Source organism: Ilyonectria robusta (genome assembly GCF_021365365.1).
Source record: "Ilyonectria robusta strain PMI_751 chromosome Unknown BGZ61scaffold_4, whole genome shotgun sequence".
Classification (NCBI taxonomy): Eukaryota; Fungi; Ascomycota; class Sordariomycetes; order Hypocreales; family Nectriaceae; genus Ilyonectria; species Ilyonectria robusta.
Genome location: NW_025764438.1, coordinates 1,792,309 through 1,808,276, shown reverse-complemented (window position 1 = coordinate 1,808,276; position 15,968 = coordinate 1,792,309). Strand labels below are relative to the sequence as shown.

Below are 15,968 nucleotides of genomic sequence, written 5' to 3'. Positions count from 1 at the left end.
TACGCCGAGCCCCAACGACTCTCGACCACCACCCAACGACTGCCGCCGCGACCCGCGTGCTTCTGAGACCTCGTCATTGTCGCTCGTTGCTCGCATCGCGTCCCTCGCTGCGCTCCCAATCTCTCTCTCGCCCGATCTATCACCCCGTCTGTCCGCCCGCGAGTCAAGCCCGACTGGCTTCGGTTGCCATCTCAAGCAAAGCGCCCTGGCGTGGACGACTTGATGAACGAGACGAACTGGGCGTGGGTGTAGTGGGTATTACAGCTCTCGACCCCCGCTGCCGAGAAGCATTTGTCCCTGCACCATGGACCCCCCCAAAGGGGACGGGCCCGATGGCTCATCTATTGTATGAGCTTCCCACTTCGAAAGATGCCATCCGACTAACAGCTTCAAGAAACCCGTGTCGTCGCTTCGAGCGCGATTCGAAAACATAACCACCACCAACTCCAACAAACCTGCCGATGTCCCCGCACCGCTTCCAACACCGTCACGATCCATCTCCCCGGCACCCAAGCCAGACCGACTTCGAGACTTCAAGGCAACACAGGAGCCAGCACTCGTTTCTTCAACCCCAACAGTACCTGCTAGGCCTCAAGTGCGGCCCAAGTCAGCTATCTTTTCAACCGTCAGCCAAGACCAGAATGCCCCTCCTCCAGTGCCTCCTCCTTCCACACGACCGATCCCAGCCGCCAAACCGCAAGCTGTCCTACAACATGCGCCGCCTCCTCCAGCTGTCATGGTCCAACCTCCCCAATCGCCGCCCAAGGGACGCATTACCGGGCTGGGGGTGACCGATCAGTCTCCCTTCCTCAATCCCGATGCTATTGCGGCCCCGAGTACACCTGGAGGCTCTCCTAGACAGTTCAAGATCCCAAGCCGGCCACACACTCCCTCTGTTTCTGTGAGTCTACCTCGCTCCCCACGAGCAGGTGGATCGCAGCCCCCGTCACCGCCTCCACCAAGACGGTCTGCCGAATTCAGTAGGGAAACGAAGACTGCCCCTCCGCCTCCCGCTCCTCGCAACAGCGGCAAGCCCCTGATCTCTTCGTCAAAACCCAGCACATCACCAGACCCACAGAGTCAACAACTTAACAGAAGAGGCGACATTTGCCAGGAAACATCTCCGTTCAACAGTCCTCCCAGCAGTCTTGAATCCCACGATGCTCCTCCGAAACTCCCCACCAGACCAAGGCCTCAAGGTCAAGCCGACTTGGCTCCTCGTCCGCGCTCCGTCATTATCGGATTCGACCCTGCATCAGGTCATCACTCCATTTCCAATATGAGAAAGGATCGGGAGCCCGAAGCCAATGGAACGTTTAAAGGTCACATCACTCCTCAACCCACTGGGGAGCCTCGCCCTGCCCTACCAGCGAGGCCCCCAATCTTTGATATTCCGCCTCGATCACCTGCTGCGAATAACAACAGCATGAAGCCTCCGCCCCGGCCACCGCGACCAATCTCGTCTGCCCAACCTGTAGACATTCCCCTCACTTCGACTCCCCCGAAGAGAGTTGTGTCAACTCCGACCCAACAGCAACAACTAGCTCCTCCAACACGAGCACATGGGAGATCTATGACAATAGACAGAACATCGGACCGAGCCCCCGTCGAGTTTCGTATTATCCCAGCATCACCAACAGTGATTGCGCCTTCAAAAGTAACTGCAACTCCAACTGCAGTTACCTTGCCAGCAAAGCCGATACAATCTACGCCCGTCGCTGTCAAGCTTGCACCAAAGTCCGAACCATTGAATCACGTAACAGCTTATCCCGATGCCTCGAACACGAATCGTCGCCCCCCGTACATCAAACAAGGTTCCTTTGAGATCGCGACCAAGTATGATGCGAGGACATTTGATGTCTGCGGTGAATTCGTCTGCGCAAGTGGCCACATGACAAGAGTGTGGAGCTTACTAGACGGCGAGATGGTCATGAGCCTGTCACACACGGAAGGGATCAAGGCCACTGCAGTCGCATTCAAGCCAGCCGCTGATCCGCGGGAGGAAGGCAAACGGTTGTGGATCGGTACTAACACAGGAGACCTCATGGAGGTGGAAATTGCGACACATGCCATCACACCAAGCAAGCCAAATATCCACGGACGCAATGAAGTATCAAAGATTTATCGCCACTTCAACGAACTTTGGACCCTGGATGAGTCTGGCACCTTGCTCGTTTGGGGACCTGACGACAATTCCGTTTCGAATCTCACTGGAAACCCAACCCAGAGCTACAAAGTTCCCAAGGGTCACACGTTCTCCATGGTGATTGGCGAGGATCTTTGGCATGCCACAGGCAAAGAAATCCGTATCTTTGCACCAGCGGCCGATGGCCGAGCACAATTCCAGGTCCTAGTTCGGCCCCTGAGCGTGGATAGCGCTGGCGAAGTCACATCCGGAACCTTGGTCAAGACTCAACCCGACACAGTTATTTTTGGACATGTTGATGGAAAGGTCAGCATGTATTCCACTATTGACTATTCTTGTCTGGGAGTCATCAACGTCAGCACCTGGAAGATCAATGCCCTAGTGAACGTTGGGAGGCATGTCTGGGCTGCTTACAATACTGGCAAGGTTTGTGTTTATGATGTTGAAGAGTCTCCTTGGACGGTCAAAAAGGAGTGGCTGGCACATGACAACCCCATCGTGAAGATGGTGGCTGATCCATCGAGCGCATACTTCCTAGATCGGCTGCAAGTTATCTCACTTGGTGCCGACAATAAGCTCAAAGCTTGGGATGGCCTCATGCAGGATGATTGGCTCGAGGATTCCATGAAGTCAAAAGATACACAGTACTGCGACTTCGATGATCTCAAGGCACTCTTCATGACCTGGAACGCCGGCGCCTCTACACCATCCAGTCTCCGTTACTCTGGCGCTGATTCGACTTTCTTCCAAGACCTGGTCCAGTCAGCTGATTCGCCAGATATTTTGGTGTTCGGGTTCCAAGAGTTGGTGGACTTGGAAGATAAGAAGTTGACGGCCAAGAGATTCCTAAAACCAAAGAAGAAGGAAGGTTCGGATCAAGAGCGGATGAGCCACCAATACCGAGACTGGCGGGACTTTTTGATGAAGACCCTGGACGACTACATGCCGGCAGACGACCTGTATCACCTCCTCCACACCGCACCGATGGTAGGACTCTTTACTTGCGTCTTTGTCAAGTCGTCTCTCAGAGATCGCATTCGGAACCTAAGCGGTGCAGAGGTGAAGCGAGGTATGGGAGGCTTACACGGCAACAAAGGTGCGGTGGCGGTGCGCTTTCGAATCGATGACACATCAATCTGCCTTGTCAACTGCCATCTGGCAGCTGGGCAAACCCAAGCCAATGCACGACACAGCGATATTGCAGCAATCCTCGAAGCTCCTCTGTTCACAACCGAACGTGATCCCGGGGTCCTCGTGGACACGTATGTGGGTGGCGGTGACGGCAGCTTGATTATCGATCATGAACTCTGCATCCTCAACGGCGATTTGAACTACCGTATCGACACCATGTCGCGGGATACTGTGGTGACAGCTGTCAAGCAAAACAACCTGAGCAAGCTACTAGAGCGCGATCAACTTCTTGTCGCCCGCCGCCGTAACCCCGCATTCAAGCTACGAGCCTTTGATGAGTTGCCAATCACGTTTGCGCCGACGTACAAGTACGATGTTGGGACCGACACGTACGACACGAGCGAGAAGCGGCGAAGCCCAGCGTGGTGTGATCGACTGCTGTTCAGAGGTCGGGGACGAATCGAACAGCTAGACTACAAGAGACACGAAGTTCGTGTAAGCGATCATCGTCCTGTGACTGGGAGCTTCAACCTCTGGGTGAAGAAGGTGGACCCAAAGCGCAGGGCGATCGCATGGGTGGAAAGCCAACAAACATTTGAAAACATGCGAGAGGAAGAAACGGCCGGAGAGAAGTAAGTTTCCTGGACCCGTTCCTGAAGGATACCGGTGCTAACACTACATGATAGGATTCTATATCTAGTAAACACGTGCGGGTTTGACGAGGTGACGAGCCAGAGGCTGGTCAAAGAGAAATCAGCGAGACGAGACAACCGAAGTCCAAGTCGAAAGACCTAGGGTTTTAGGTGCCGTAATTTCTGAAGAAAAATACACAGGGGAATGTGGTGACGGGTACATACACATCTGCGTTACTGGCTTGGATTGTTTGAGCACGGCGTGAGGAGGGGCCCCAGGTTTAGGCGGAGGACCGGGTTTGTCGCGATGGTATGGCATGGATGGCGCAAAGCCCCCGAGTGGCGTGAGACCAATACTAGACAGTCTTATTCTTTATTCTCTTTGTTTTACTTTCTTGTTTGGTTTTGTTTAGACATGGACAAGCGAGCATTCAGTCCGGAGCTGAAGGTATTGGGGGCTTTATGACTATAGACCGGGTCACTCAGCGTAGGGTAGGCGAGAAGGAGTTGAGACGGGGGAGAAATCTCTCATACAAGGGCAGCTAAAGAATCCAAGAGGCTCCTTCTTTGCTTCGGTTGATGATGATATTGGGTTCCCATATTGCACAGAGTTCATGAGTCGCTATCGCGAGTGTTTCCATGTGCGTCATGACGAAAAGTGGCGTGGTACGGGAAGAGATGGGCCCGAGAGTCCGGAATCCACGGGCCTAGCAGATTAGGGAGCCCCCACTGTATCTCAGGAGTGTTCAGGGCAGGTTTAGCGCAATCTGGGCGCTGGGACAACTGGGAGAGCTAGGACAGGGGCCTGGAAATTGGACGACTCGTTGCTGTCAATTGGTTGAATTGCGGCTCTTTACGTCGATTACAAGGGTGCTTGGCAGGTCGTTATAAGGCTTCGTTGTTCCTCAGTCCCAACGGAAACACTTGACGTCAAACCGAGATCTGAATTGAAGCGTTTGCGATCTGGTGCGTGTCCCCCACGAGATGGATATGATGTAGACGGTGTGACTGACCTTGGACTACACAGAGGAAGGAGTGTCTCGGATTCAATTGCCAGCCAGCCTCTGCCGGTAAGTTTTCGCGGGGCTCATCCTTTGTCTCATCAGAGGCAGATTCCCAGTAAGCGGTGAGAGATGCAGCCAGTGGTGGTGGAGACCAGATCTGAGCTGACTTGGGCGAAGTAGCCAACCGACGACAAGCTGCAATTCGCAGATATCGAGTCGAGGTCAGGGAGTGTTCCTCGCGTTTTCCCTGGAGCATTCATCGGGTTCTCTTGGAATTTAGAGCCATAGAAGCCATGGCGTCCACAGCTGAAGCGGCCGCCGCGCCTCGGAAGACGCCCATCGCGGCGCCCACCGCCGACACCAAGCCCGCGCCGCGGCCGGAGCTCACGGAGGAGCAGCGGACCAAGTACAGCGCGCTCCTGGAACAGGCCAAGGCCTTCACCGAGGTGCAGTGCGACAAGGAGAAGGACAAGTCCGGTCCCATCACCGAGAAGGAGCGCGCCTGGCTCACCCGCGAGTGTCTGCTGCGCTATCTGCGCGCCACCAAGTGGACCGTCGACGACTCGGCCAAGCGCCTGCTGGCGACGCTCGCCTGGCGCCGCGAGTACGGGTTGGACGAGTTCACGCCCGACTACATCTCGCCGGAGCAGGAGACGGGCAAGCAGATCATCGTCGGCTTCGACAACCAGGGCCGGCCGTGCCAGTACCTCAACCCGGGCCGCCAGAACACGGATGCCAGCCCGCGCCAGATCAACCACCTGTTCTACATGGTGGAGCGCGTCACCGACATGATGCCGCCCGGCGTCGAGATGCTGAGCCTGCTGATCAACTTCAAGCCGAGCAAGGAGCGCAAGAACACCAGCGTGCCCGTGTCGACGGCCAGAGAGGTGCTGCATATCCTGCAGAACCACTACCCGGAGCGACTGGGCAAGGCGCTCATCATCAACGGTATTTCTGTCGACCCCCTCGAGCTGAGAGGTTCACGTATGCTAACTATTTGACAGTCCCCTGGATCGTCTGGGGCTTCTTCAAGCTCATCACGCCCTTCATCGACCCCGTGACGCGCGAGAAGCTCAAGTTCAACGAGGACATGAAGCAGTACGTTCCCGCGGAGCAGCTGTGGAGCCTGGACTGGGGCGGCGACATGCCCTTCGAGTACGACCACGCCACGTACTGGCCGGCGCTCAACGACATGTGCCGCCAACGCCGCGAGGAGCGCATGCGCCGCTGGGAGGCCGGCGGCAAGCTGGTGGGCGAGTCGGAGGATTTCCTGGCGGGCGGCACCGACGAGAGCGTTTCGGGCGTCAAGTACGTTGCCGGCGCTGCCCCTGTCCCGGCCTCTGCTGTTGGTGATGCTGAGAGGAGCAATGGAGTGGACGAGGTGGAGGAGAAGTTGGCCCAGACCAAGCTGGACGAGAAGCCCGTTGTGGCGTAGACGAACAGACTAGAACTACAGAGTACTTGAAAGGGATTTACTTGAAAGAGGCTGGGAAAAGCAACGATAGAGAGGAACCCAATCAAGAATCTTCCAGCAACACTTTCAAGTTTCAACAGCCAACACGGGCATAGGGCTGAAGATGCGACCCGTGCAAACCAACCAGAAATGAACACTCGGTGCATATCCGAAACCCGAGGACCCGGTCAGTCGCCAGAGCCTTTCCTCAAACCCCGGACGTTCGCTATAGAAGTCCCGGAGGTCGGATGAAAGTGTTGGTATTACAAGTCCTGGCCCACACCATGAGGCTCAACTCGGATCCGTGCATGTCTAGACCGGCACCACAACGCCCCATGACAAGTCATTCACAGCCTTGTGAAGCCCCGGCCGTTCCTTGTATCGACAAGTCAATTCGTTCGCGGCGGCCACTATCGGCTTTTCGCTGCTTGCAACACGCACGCAACTGCTGCCTGATGAGGACTACGCTGGAATCCGCTGCGTGCGCCGCCAGAGCTGGCAAAAGACCCCGGTTCGCCCCGCTCCAGGCTACGTCACGCGTGGTGCGGAATGCGGTAGGGCTGAGGCAGCACGGGACAGCGGTGTTAGTGGGTTGCGGCTCTGAGGGGGGTGGTTTGTGTGAGTCCTAAGATGCGCATGCAGCCGTGAATGGGGCAATGTTTACAGCTGAGAGATGCGTTGTTTCTTTGGGCCAACCATGTCAATGTTCAACACTCGACTCTGGAGTCGCTTATTAGGCTACGGCACAGCAACCTATGATGCCCCGCCAGCACTGACACGGGTATCCGGTCATGCAACTCAGCCTGCAGGGTTGTTTTGGATAGGCAATTGTTTTCTGAGGAATCATGGTGCGCGACCTGCGGCTCAACATGTCGGGCTCTCCAGGGTTGGTTTGGCGTCGCTTCCCAGGGCATTGCCAGCCTGTGGAGTGTGTAGCAAGCAACAATTAACGACTTGAATCATTGAACAAGTCAATAAATAACAAAGCAGCTATCCTTCTCAATCAGCATTACAAGTCCTAAAATGGCAACTAGTACCGAGACTGGCGTTCCGTGCAGATCCGGGCCGTGGTGTTTGATCAAGGTTACAATCCTAGCGAGATGCCCAGTTGTCTCCTCCACAAACATTCTCTTGGCAAACACTAGGAAGCTGAAACATGAATGACTTAGTTATACGCGGAAATGTAACCAAGTTCTAGATGAAGAGGAATATTCCGACAACTATGTGCTATTGTATGGATAGAGCCGCTAGGCCTCAGAGACGTCACAGCTACTAGATGCATGAGAGTTGTCTGAAGAAATATTACTCCTGGTAGTAGGAAAGAATGCCGTAATGTCCACTTAGATGCCAACGCCGACTTTCACGACGTAACTTTGGTCAGTCCGTGCCAGTAGTCCGCAAAGAACTGTGACAATCTCGTCATTTCCTCTTCTACATCATGTCCAAGGCGACCCGCTTACCGAGTCTTCGGGTTCCTTAGCCGAGATCCAAATATGCCGATAGTGGTTTCACAGACAAATAAACCGGAACAGTCGGAATGTATTATTTGGCCATAGGAGGTGTTGGTTGCTGAATATGCAGTCTGTCAAAACTTGATGCGCTGTTGGCCAAAAAGGGAGGGGGCCGCATATCAACGGCCCGGGCACATTGGTCGACGAGGCCACTCTGGTAATACCTACCAGTACTCACTGTTGTTTATTACTTAGGTAGTCGGCAGTTATAGGGTCCAAAACCTGTTTGGCGACGTCTGACATGCAAAAATGTCCGATGAGCACCTGCAGTCACTGGCTGTTCCGTGCCTGTACTCCGTGACACAGCCACTGGCCAAATAGCGGGCATTTCCCCAGCACACAAACGCCCGCTGTAACGTCGGAGCGGTTGGCACCAACACCAACGCACGTTGGTACACGCGCACCAACTCTTCGACTGATACAAGTGCGGCCAAGCAGATGCGCGCTGCGGGACGAATAGCGAGTAATCCAGCCGTGTTCATGCAGCCGGTCAAGCAGCGACAACAGCAAGCACATGATGTTTTTACATCCTCACAGGCCCGACTTGTGGCGCCAAATGATTCGTTCCTCTTGTTAGTCTACGTGGACCCCCCTGGTGAGCCCTGCATGCTCGCCCGGCTCCGTCCTTGTTTGCAAGTACTATCATGTACTTGTTATCGATCCGCCAGGCCATACTCCATTACGCGGTTGTCCTGATTTGCCTTGAGGCTCGGGCGAATGTCTCCCTCCACTTCTCAGCGCCCCAGGCTGAAGCCTTACGACGTGGGTCAGTCATCGTCGCCTTAATGGCAGCCTAACCATGCAGTGCAATGTTGACCCAAACCGTGATGCATGATGCGCGAGCTTCCTGTTTCGTCCTACCGCATTGTGAGGAGTGGATTATTCGTTCCCAAGGCCCGAACAGAGCCGGCGTTTGAGTCTGCTTCAAGTTGAGGTGCCTCGCGCTTCGTATAAAGACGGGGGTTTCCGCGCTGTGTGACGAACCATTACACCCTCTTCTCCCTCCCCTCACACTCGCTCTGTGTGTCTTTTTCTCCCTCCTCCCACTCTGTTTCTCGCTGATACAGAACTTGGTTTTGGGAGGATCGAGAAGCCACATACTTGACGAGCCGCCACGGAGGCGACATGGATTCACTAACAAAAATGACCAAGTTAGGCCTGCCTCCATTATTCCACGCCCAAGGCGCCAACTTCACTGGCAACGCCTCACATCCATTCCCGCCCGGCATGGTGGACAGTTTCCTCGCCACGGCCGGTCAGGCTTCGCCTCTGATGCAGCTGTTCCTCTTCATCTATCGCCAGATCGGAGTGCAGTTTGGCCTTGACCCTTCACTGCTCCTCACCATGCTTGGTGTCCTTTGGGGTCTATCAAAGATCCTCACCCAGGTCTACGGTATGCTCCAAGTCTTCAACAGCCGTTACCTCATGTGCGCCCTGTATGTGGGCGAGAACGATCATATCTACTCGCACATTATGAATTTCCTCGCACACCAGCAGAACATTGCAAAGGACCGTTATTTGATGGCCCAGACTGTGTGGAAGAGTGCATGGGAGGAAGAAGAGGAAATGGCAAATGCCTTGACGCTGATTGAAGTGGGTGATGGTGATGACGATGATGAGCCCAAGTACCTCAACTTTGCCAGTCAAGCGGCAAGATCGGTAAGCCATTCTACCTCCAATTATGATGAATGAATGGGTGTCTAATCTCAAAGCAGAGCCCTCGATATGTTCCAGCCATGGGTACAACCGGGTTTTGGCATAACGGGACCTACTTCAGGGTGAACCGAAAAAAGGAGTCGTTCATGAATACTTCTGGATGGTCAGCTATGAAAGATCTCGAGGAAATCAAGATTTCCTGCTTTGGTCGATCTATTGGCGAGTCACCCTTGTTCACCAAAGCGGCCTTCGTCCTAATATGTCTATACAGATCCAATCAAACAGCTCCTTGCAGATGCAAAGACCATGTACTATCTTGATACCCGACAGAAGACCACCATCTATCGTCCAAGCGCCAAGGAATCTCGACGCGACGGCCATATGTGGCATCAAGTCGCTAGGCGACCTGTTCGTCCTATGCGCACCGTCGTGCTCGACTCGAAGGAGAAACACGACGTGCTGCGAGATGTCAACGAGTACCTTCATCCTGGAACGCCTCGGTGGTATGCTTCTCGTGGTATCCCTCTCCGAAGAGGATATCTGTTCCACGGCCCCCCAGGCACGGGAAAGACCAGTTTCTCGTTTGCACTGGCTGGAGTTTTTGGAATCGACATATACGTTATCAGTCTACAGGATATAAGTGTGACCGAGGAGGATCTGGCGGCGCTCTTTACTCGGCTTCCCAGACGGTGCATCGTTTTGCTTGAGGACATCGACACCGCGGGGTTGCGGCGAGACCCTGACGAAGATGCTGAGGAGGATGCTAAAGATGATGCCGACGAAAAAAAGGAGGATGCCAAAGATGCCAAGAAATCCAAGAAGTCCAAGGAGTCCAAGAAGTCCAAGAAGAAGTCCAAGAAGGAGGAGAGCGACGGCGACTCTGACAACAACTCCGAGAGCGACTCGGACAGCTCAGAAGACGAAAAGTCGAAAAAGAAGACAAAGAAGACAAAGTCGAAAAGAAAACAGAGCAGAGGAATGAGCGGTATCCTCACAGTAGAAAGCATTTCCCTCTCGGGTCTGCTCAACGCCATCGACGGTGTCGCCTCGCACGAAGGTCGCATCCTCATCATGACGACCAACAAGCCCGAATCTCTGGACGAGGCACTCATCCGTCCAGGTCGCGTCGACGTTCAAGTCGGCTTCAAGAACGCTTCAAGCGTGCAGGCCGCCGAGCTGTTCCATCGCATGTATGAGGCCAAGCGCGCCAAGCTTGTCAGTAACGGTTCCGCCTCCGGACCCCCCAAGACTCCGTCGCAGGCGAAGACGGAGAACGACGTGGCGTTGAAGCAGACCGAGGGGCTGGGAGTGACAACTGAGGAGCTGCGCAAGATATCAGTGGAATTCGGAAAGCTGATTCCTGAAGGCATGTTTTCGCCAGCCGAGATCCAAGGTTTCTTGCTTAAGCGCAAGAAGACACCGCAGAAGGCCTTGGATGATGCATCCGAGTGGATCGAGGCAACGATTAAACAAAAGGAGTCGAAATCCAAGGTAGTGACAGTTCAGTAATAAGAGTAGATGGTTGAGGCCAGAGTCGAAGAAAATAATATTGGGTGGTATCTTGGAGATTGGGGTAGCATTATGAATTGATGAATTTGGGGGGTGTTAGTTATGTTATACACAAAGATTGCTTATGTACGCACATGGTAAATAAAAAAGGACAGCATATAATAAAACAATAATCGCTGTCATGTATACTACTCTTGATATCTGGGCGAATTAACGGAGTCCTACCTTCCTACCATCGCTGAACGGCCTGGAGATGACTTACCCTACAATCAACGACGGTGAGCAAGGGAGCTCTCGGTCAAGGCCAGGTGAGCTAGCTCCTGGACCCCACACCTTACCTTATCCCACCCCCCAACTTTCCCAAAGCCACCTTCCACGTGCGCCCCGTCGACGTCGAAGTTGAAGCCGGAGCTCCAATCCCTGGAAACACCTTAGCAGCAACAGCATGCCCTGCTGCCCACACCAGCGACGACGACGACGACGACGCAGCCGACCATGGCCAACCTCCAATCCAGTACGCCATCCGGCAAGGAGCCCGGCCTGAGGCACCCCAGCAACGGCAAGACCATCTACCACCGGCCCCTCAACCGCTCCAAGACGGCCGAGCTGAGCCAGGCCAGCTTCGCCTACCTGTTCGGCGAGATGGTGACGTATGCGCAGCGGCGCGTCAAGGGCATCCAGGAGCTGGAGCAGCGGTAGGCATCCCTCGCGGAACCGGTGAGACGAGACGGGACGGGACGAGACGAGCTGACGGTGCGTGCGATGCTTCTCTACAGACTGAATGTCCAGGGCCACCCCATCGGGCTGAAGCTGCTCGACCTCCTTATCCACCGCGAACCCGCGCGGGCGCAGCTGCGGCCCCTCACCATCATCGCTCTGCTGCACTTCATCAAGCAGAACGTCTGGCAGCACCTGTTCGGGCGGCAGGCCGACCGGCTGGAGAAGAGCGCCAACCCCGAGACGCCGGACGAGTACATGATCATTGACAACGAACCCCTGGTCAACCAGTACATCAGCGTGCCCAAGGAGATGAGCCAGCTGAACTGCGCTGCGTTCGTGGCTGGCGTCGTCGAGGGCGTGTGCGATGGGGCCGACTTCCCCGCCCGCGTGACGGCGCACACCGTCGGGGAGGGCGAGATGTGGCCCGGGAAGACGGTGTTTCTGGTCAAGTTCCGCAGCGAGGTGCTGGAGCGAGAGGGATTTCTGGGCAAGAGCTAAGCCAAGACATGGCTGGCTGAACTGGCTGGCTGTGGCGATGCCAGTATACGACACGAACGGAGTTTGGGAGTTGGGGGTCTGGAATTGACTTGGGCTTGGCCATGGCCGTGATAGAACGGAATACGAGAACTCGTAGTCTTTTGTCTCATTATCTTTCTCCCTTGCTCCCTTGCTCACTAATGCCTCTGTGCCGTGACTATTTGGGATTTGGGCGTGCATCTCCTGAATCAGATCGAGCCTGGATGCATCCCTCAAACTGAATCCTGCAGACGGATTGTTGCTCGCCATCCATTCAAATGCCTTAATTGATCCTTGACCGAGGTGGGTGTCGTCACCACCCTTCGCTTTGACCCCCATCTTTTACAATAATCTCACCCAACGCCATGGCACCAGGAAGAAGAAAAAAAAAACGAGCCAACACATCCAATTAGAGTGATGCCACAATGGCTGCTCTAAAACTCGGCGTACACCTCAGCGCGGCAATGCCCGGGTCCCGGCGTTCTTGGACCCCGCGCCACCGCGGCCGGAGGGCCCTTTGTTCATCAACTCAGCCAGCCCCAGGTCCTTCCAGGCGGGCTCCTTGGACTTCTGGGTGGCTCGCTGAATGCCGAAAGCGGCATGCTGGTCAGGGACGACATCGTCCTCGTCCTCTGGGTTGATGGGCTGGTGGGCGGGCGGGACGTAGATCTCGTCGTCAGGTAGCTTGTCTTTGCAGAAATCCTCAAACAGATCGGCGTCGCGGGGCCGGTGCATGTGCACAAACGTGAAGGATGAATCCTTGTTCTGCGAGGGGGAGCGCCCGGGGTTAGTCCATGTCGCATTGTCTGCGGCTGAGAAGCAGCAACAAATGGAGCAGACGCAAGGGGAGAAGGGTCGCAACGTGCCATGGTTGAGATCCGAGCTAGATAGCGTAGTGCGCTATGACATGCGTCGAGCGTGCTTTTTTTCGTTGCTTTAATGCAGAAGTAGCGAGTTTGTAATGTGTGGGAGTTTCTTGGCAGCTGGGTGTTGAGATGAGAAATCGAATGCTGAGGCCTGCGATGGCGATGGCCAATGTGTGGGATGAGTTGAAGTCGGCTTGGCGTCTAGACGCGGCAGGCGTGGGGGTAGAGCACGGTCGCGACTTCCCCGGAGCTCAATTTTGTGCCGGTGGCAGCGGACAACTGGACACCATCGTCCCAGACCGGAGAAAGCAATTACTACTTATCTCCTGAGCTGATTCCCTTTTTCGGATGACAGATATTACTTCGTACATCAACATATTGTCATCTGAGTCTTTTGCTGCATGTTGGTCCTGTTTCTGCATATTACCCACACCGGTCAACGATGCACCTCCCGAATGGTCTCGGCCGCAAGGATCCGCGATACTTGCTCGCTGGATTCGTTGGGACGTCTTTGCCTGTCAGCCACAAAGCATGGCGTCGTCCTAACTTGCGCCCGTCTCAGGCTGTCCCCCCGTATCCGTACAAAAGGCAATGTTACCCACCTTTACAGACGATTTCATATGATACACACCTACTTAAGCTTTCCCACAGTCTTTAAACAACTTGTGGCTTGGTTATTGGGCCATCGCCGAAATGCCACTCTCAACCTTGCCCGTCGAACTGGTCCGCTATGTCGGTATGCTGCTTCTCCCAGAGGAGCCATACAGCACACGCCCAGACAGCTTTTACTCAGCCGATTTCATTGAAAACAATCGTACGCTGCGGGCGTTGACATACACATGCCGCAGCACCAGGACGATACTCGAGCCCTTGCTCTTTCGCTTCATCTTGATGACCGACGCCGCCGACATCACTCACTTCTTCCTCTTGCTGGCCCAAAACCCACGCCTTCGTCCGTATGTCAAACATGTTGCATGTCTCTCAGCCCTGGATTGGAACACCTCGTCCGGATGGTCAGCGTCTCGCATCAGGGCTTGGAGGATGTGGGAAGTGCGCTACGGTCTGGACATGGGGTTCGCAGCCGTCATGGCACACGCAGGCTTTGAGTTGGACTATGGCAATATTTCGAACGTATTCGAGGAAATTGACAGCGACACGGACTATGCTCCTCCTTTGGATGAGCTTGTCAAGCTTATGTTCGGCTCTGTACTTATTATGACCCCGGAGATTGAGACGCTGTTCTTCCATCACCGGCTCTCTCATCAGGATTTTAACCCGACCAATGTTGTTGGTGGCATCCTGAATGAGGCTGTCAATGGCCAGGACTATGTGGTGATGCCCAAATTGCGGGTCATGGAGCTCGGCACGCAAGAGGACGAACCCCTCGGGGATGCCATCGAGTTCTTCTTTGACGAGCCTGACATGTGGATGAACTTGCGAACACTTATCATCGACGATAGTGACTTTGACGATCAGTTCTTCCAATTGTTGGTTGAGCGCTCCTTTGGGTCTGAGCTCCCCGTCGAAGAGTTGTATGTCCGTGGTAAAGTAACCGGACCGCCAACTACACCCACAGATTCGGTAGATGGGGCTCTTGATGAATTTGATCGGGATACAAGCTTTGAGCACATCCTGGATGTGCTAGAAAATGACTTTCAGCCTAAAAACGACGTGTTCTGCAACCTGCGTCTGCTCGACGTTGATTTCCCCCCTCACCCAACGCGAGAGCGAATCGGCTCCCGCGTCCTCAAACTCTTCCTCGCCGCTATAGGCGGCGCCCCAGAGACTCTTCGACTAACCCGTCATCCGTTCCCGACTGAGGCCCTAAGCACAGCTGTGCAAACCCGCCTCAAGGTCCTGGTTGTCAAGGAATGCACAGACATGCCTGAGGTACCGAGCATCGACGAAATGACAGAAGCCGTGGCGACACTATCCCACGCGGGCCAGTCTTGCGTTCCTGAGTTGGATTGGGTCTATCTGAACGAATCACGGAAGGAAATGAGGAGCTAGGGTGCGGGAATTGAGTTTGGCGGATACAAATCAGGAGGGTCTCGTCGATTGAATCGATCGTGATCTTGTGTCGGGACACCATGAATCACTCCACTAAAACGAAACAAAAGCTACATGATTGAGATATATCGGGTATGGGCTTGCATATCTACGAGTATAAGTGTGTTGTTAATTTATTTAAAGTAAATAAATACTGAGTGTTCGTGAATGCTTTCCCCCCTCGTCCCACCCACTGTCGTTTGTCAGAGTGACGACAGTGGGACATCAAACAGGATCCGCAAAAGGTGCCATGGCCAACATAATCTCAAAATATCCCCCGCTAGCCCCCAAGTGAGATAGTAGCGCTTAACCCATAATCTATAGTACTTAACCCCCCAAACTTCAGTTAAGGCGCCATCTATTATTGCTCAAGCCACGATGAGTTAAGTATTTAATAGCAACTTAATTTTGGGTCCTTGGGCATTTCGAGATTGAGGAGTTTGTCTATGCGCACCTGTTGCGGACCTTATCCAACGCGCGACCGAAAGTGCTTGGAGAGTGTTGGCTCCACAGCGATGTTGGCGAGCTAATGTGACTGGGTCTCTGGACTGGTTCTAGAAACTTGGTACGTTGGGCGAAAAGGCGATTCCGAATTCATCTGGCGTTTTCCCTCGGATCTCAGCCTAATTTAGTCCTTAAACTGGAATGTTCTTTGTTTCGAGCAAGATCACTCCAGCCGCCCATCGGATAAACCAAATTTCCACCCCAAGAGCTCCGGCCTGGCAGTGGGATGTCATTGCGGGGCAGCGCTCCCTAGCTCCGAGCTTCTCCCGCC

At 54.4% G+C, this 15,968-nt stretch overlaps 5 protein-coding genes across 5 annotated transcripts; 4 read left to right on the top strand and 1 right to left on the bottom strand.

The window, feature by feature from the left end:
- Positions 1-304: 304 nt before the first annotated feature.
- BGZ61DRAFT_344896 (Endonuclease/exonuclease/phosphatase) lies at positions 305-4,072 on the top strand (the record flags this gene model as incomplete). The annotated part of the gene is made up of 3 exons (XM_046239742.1): positions 305-346; positions 395-3,909; positions 3,964-4,072. The coding sequence occupies 3 exons, from the start codon at positions 305-307 to the stop codon at positions 4,070-4,072; spliced, it is 3,666 nt and encodes a 1,221-aa protein (XP_046108648.1).
- Positions 4,073-5,052: 980 nt separating this feature from the next.
- BGZ61DRAFT_166866 (CRAL-TRIO domain-containing protein) lies at positions 5,053-6,481 on the top strand. Its single transcript, XM_046237537.1, has 2 exons — positions 5,053-5,861; positions 5,918-6,481. The coding sequence occupies exons 1-2, from the start codon at positions 5,207-5,209 to the stop codon at positions 6,346-6,348; spliced, it is 1,086 nt and encodes a 361-aa protein (XP_046108647.1). The 5' UTR covers positions 5,053-5,206; the 3' UTR covers positions 6,349-6,481.
- A 2,091-nt stretch (positions 6,482-8,572) lies between these two features.
- On the top strand, positions 8,573-12,391 carry BGZ61DRAFT_504049 (uncharacterized protein). Its single transcript, XM_046251787.1, has 5 exons — positions 8,573-9,536; positions 9,593-9,752; positions 9,805-11,024; positions 11,487-11,737; positions 11,819-12,391. The coding sequence occupies exons 1-5, from the start codon at positions 9,003-9,005 to the stop codon at positions 12,258-12,260; spliced, it is 2,607 nt and encodes an 868-aa protein (XP_046108646.1). The 5' UTR covers positions 8,573-9,002; the 3' UTR covers positions 12,261-12,391.
- BGZ61DRAFT_445367 (Apc13p protein-domain-containing protein) lies at positions 12,392-13,430 on the bottom strand. The gene is made up of 2 exons (XM_046245081.1): positions 13,145-13,430; positions 12,392-13,043 (listed from the first exon to the last, which is right to left on the bottom strand). Exons 1-2 carry the CDS (start codon positions 13,145-13,147, stop codon positions 12,732-12,734), a joined length of 315 nt encoding a protein of 104 aa, XP_046108645.1. The 5' UTR covers positions 13,148-13,430; the 3' UTR covers positions 12,392-12,731.
- A 1-nt stretch (position 13,431) lies between these two features.
- Positions 13,432-15,348, top strand: BGZ61DRAFT_445364 (uncharacterized protein). Its single transcript, XM_046245080.1, has one exon. The coding sequence runs from the start codon at positions 13,838-13,840 to the stop codon at positions 15,152-15,154; it is 1,317 nt and encodes a 438-aa protein (XP_046108644.1). The 5' UTR covers positions 13,432-13,837; the 3' UTR covers positions 15,155-15,348.
- The last annotated feature ends 620 nt before the right edge of the window (positions 15,349-15,968 follow it).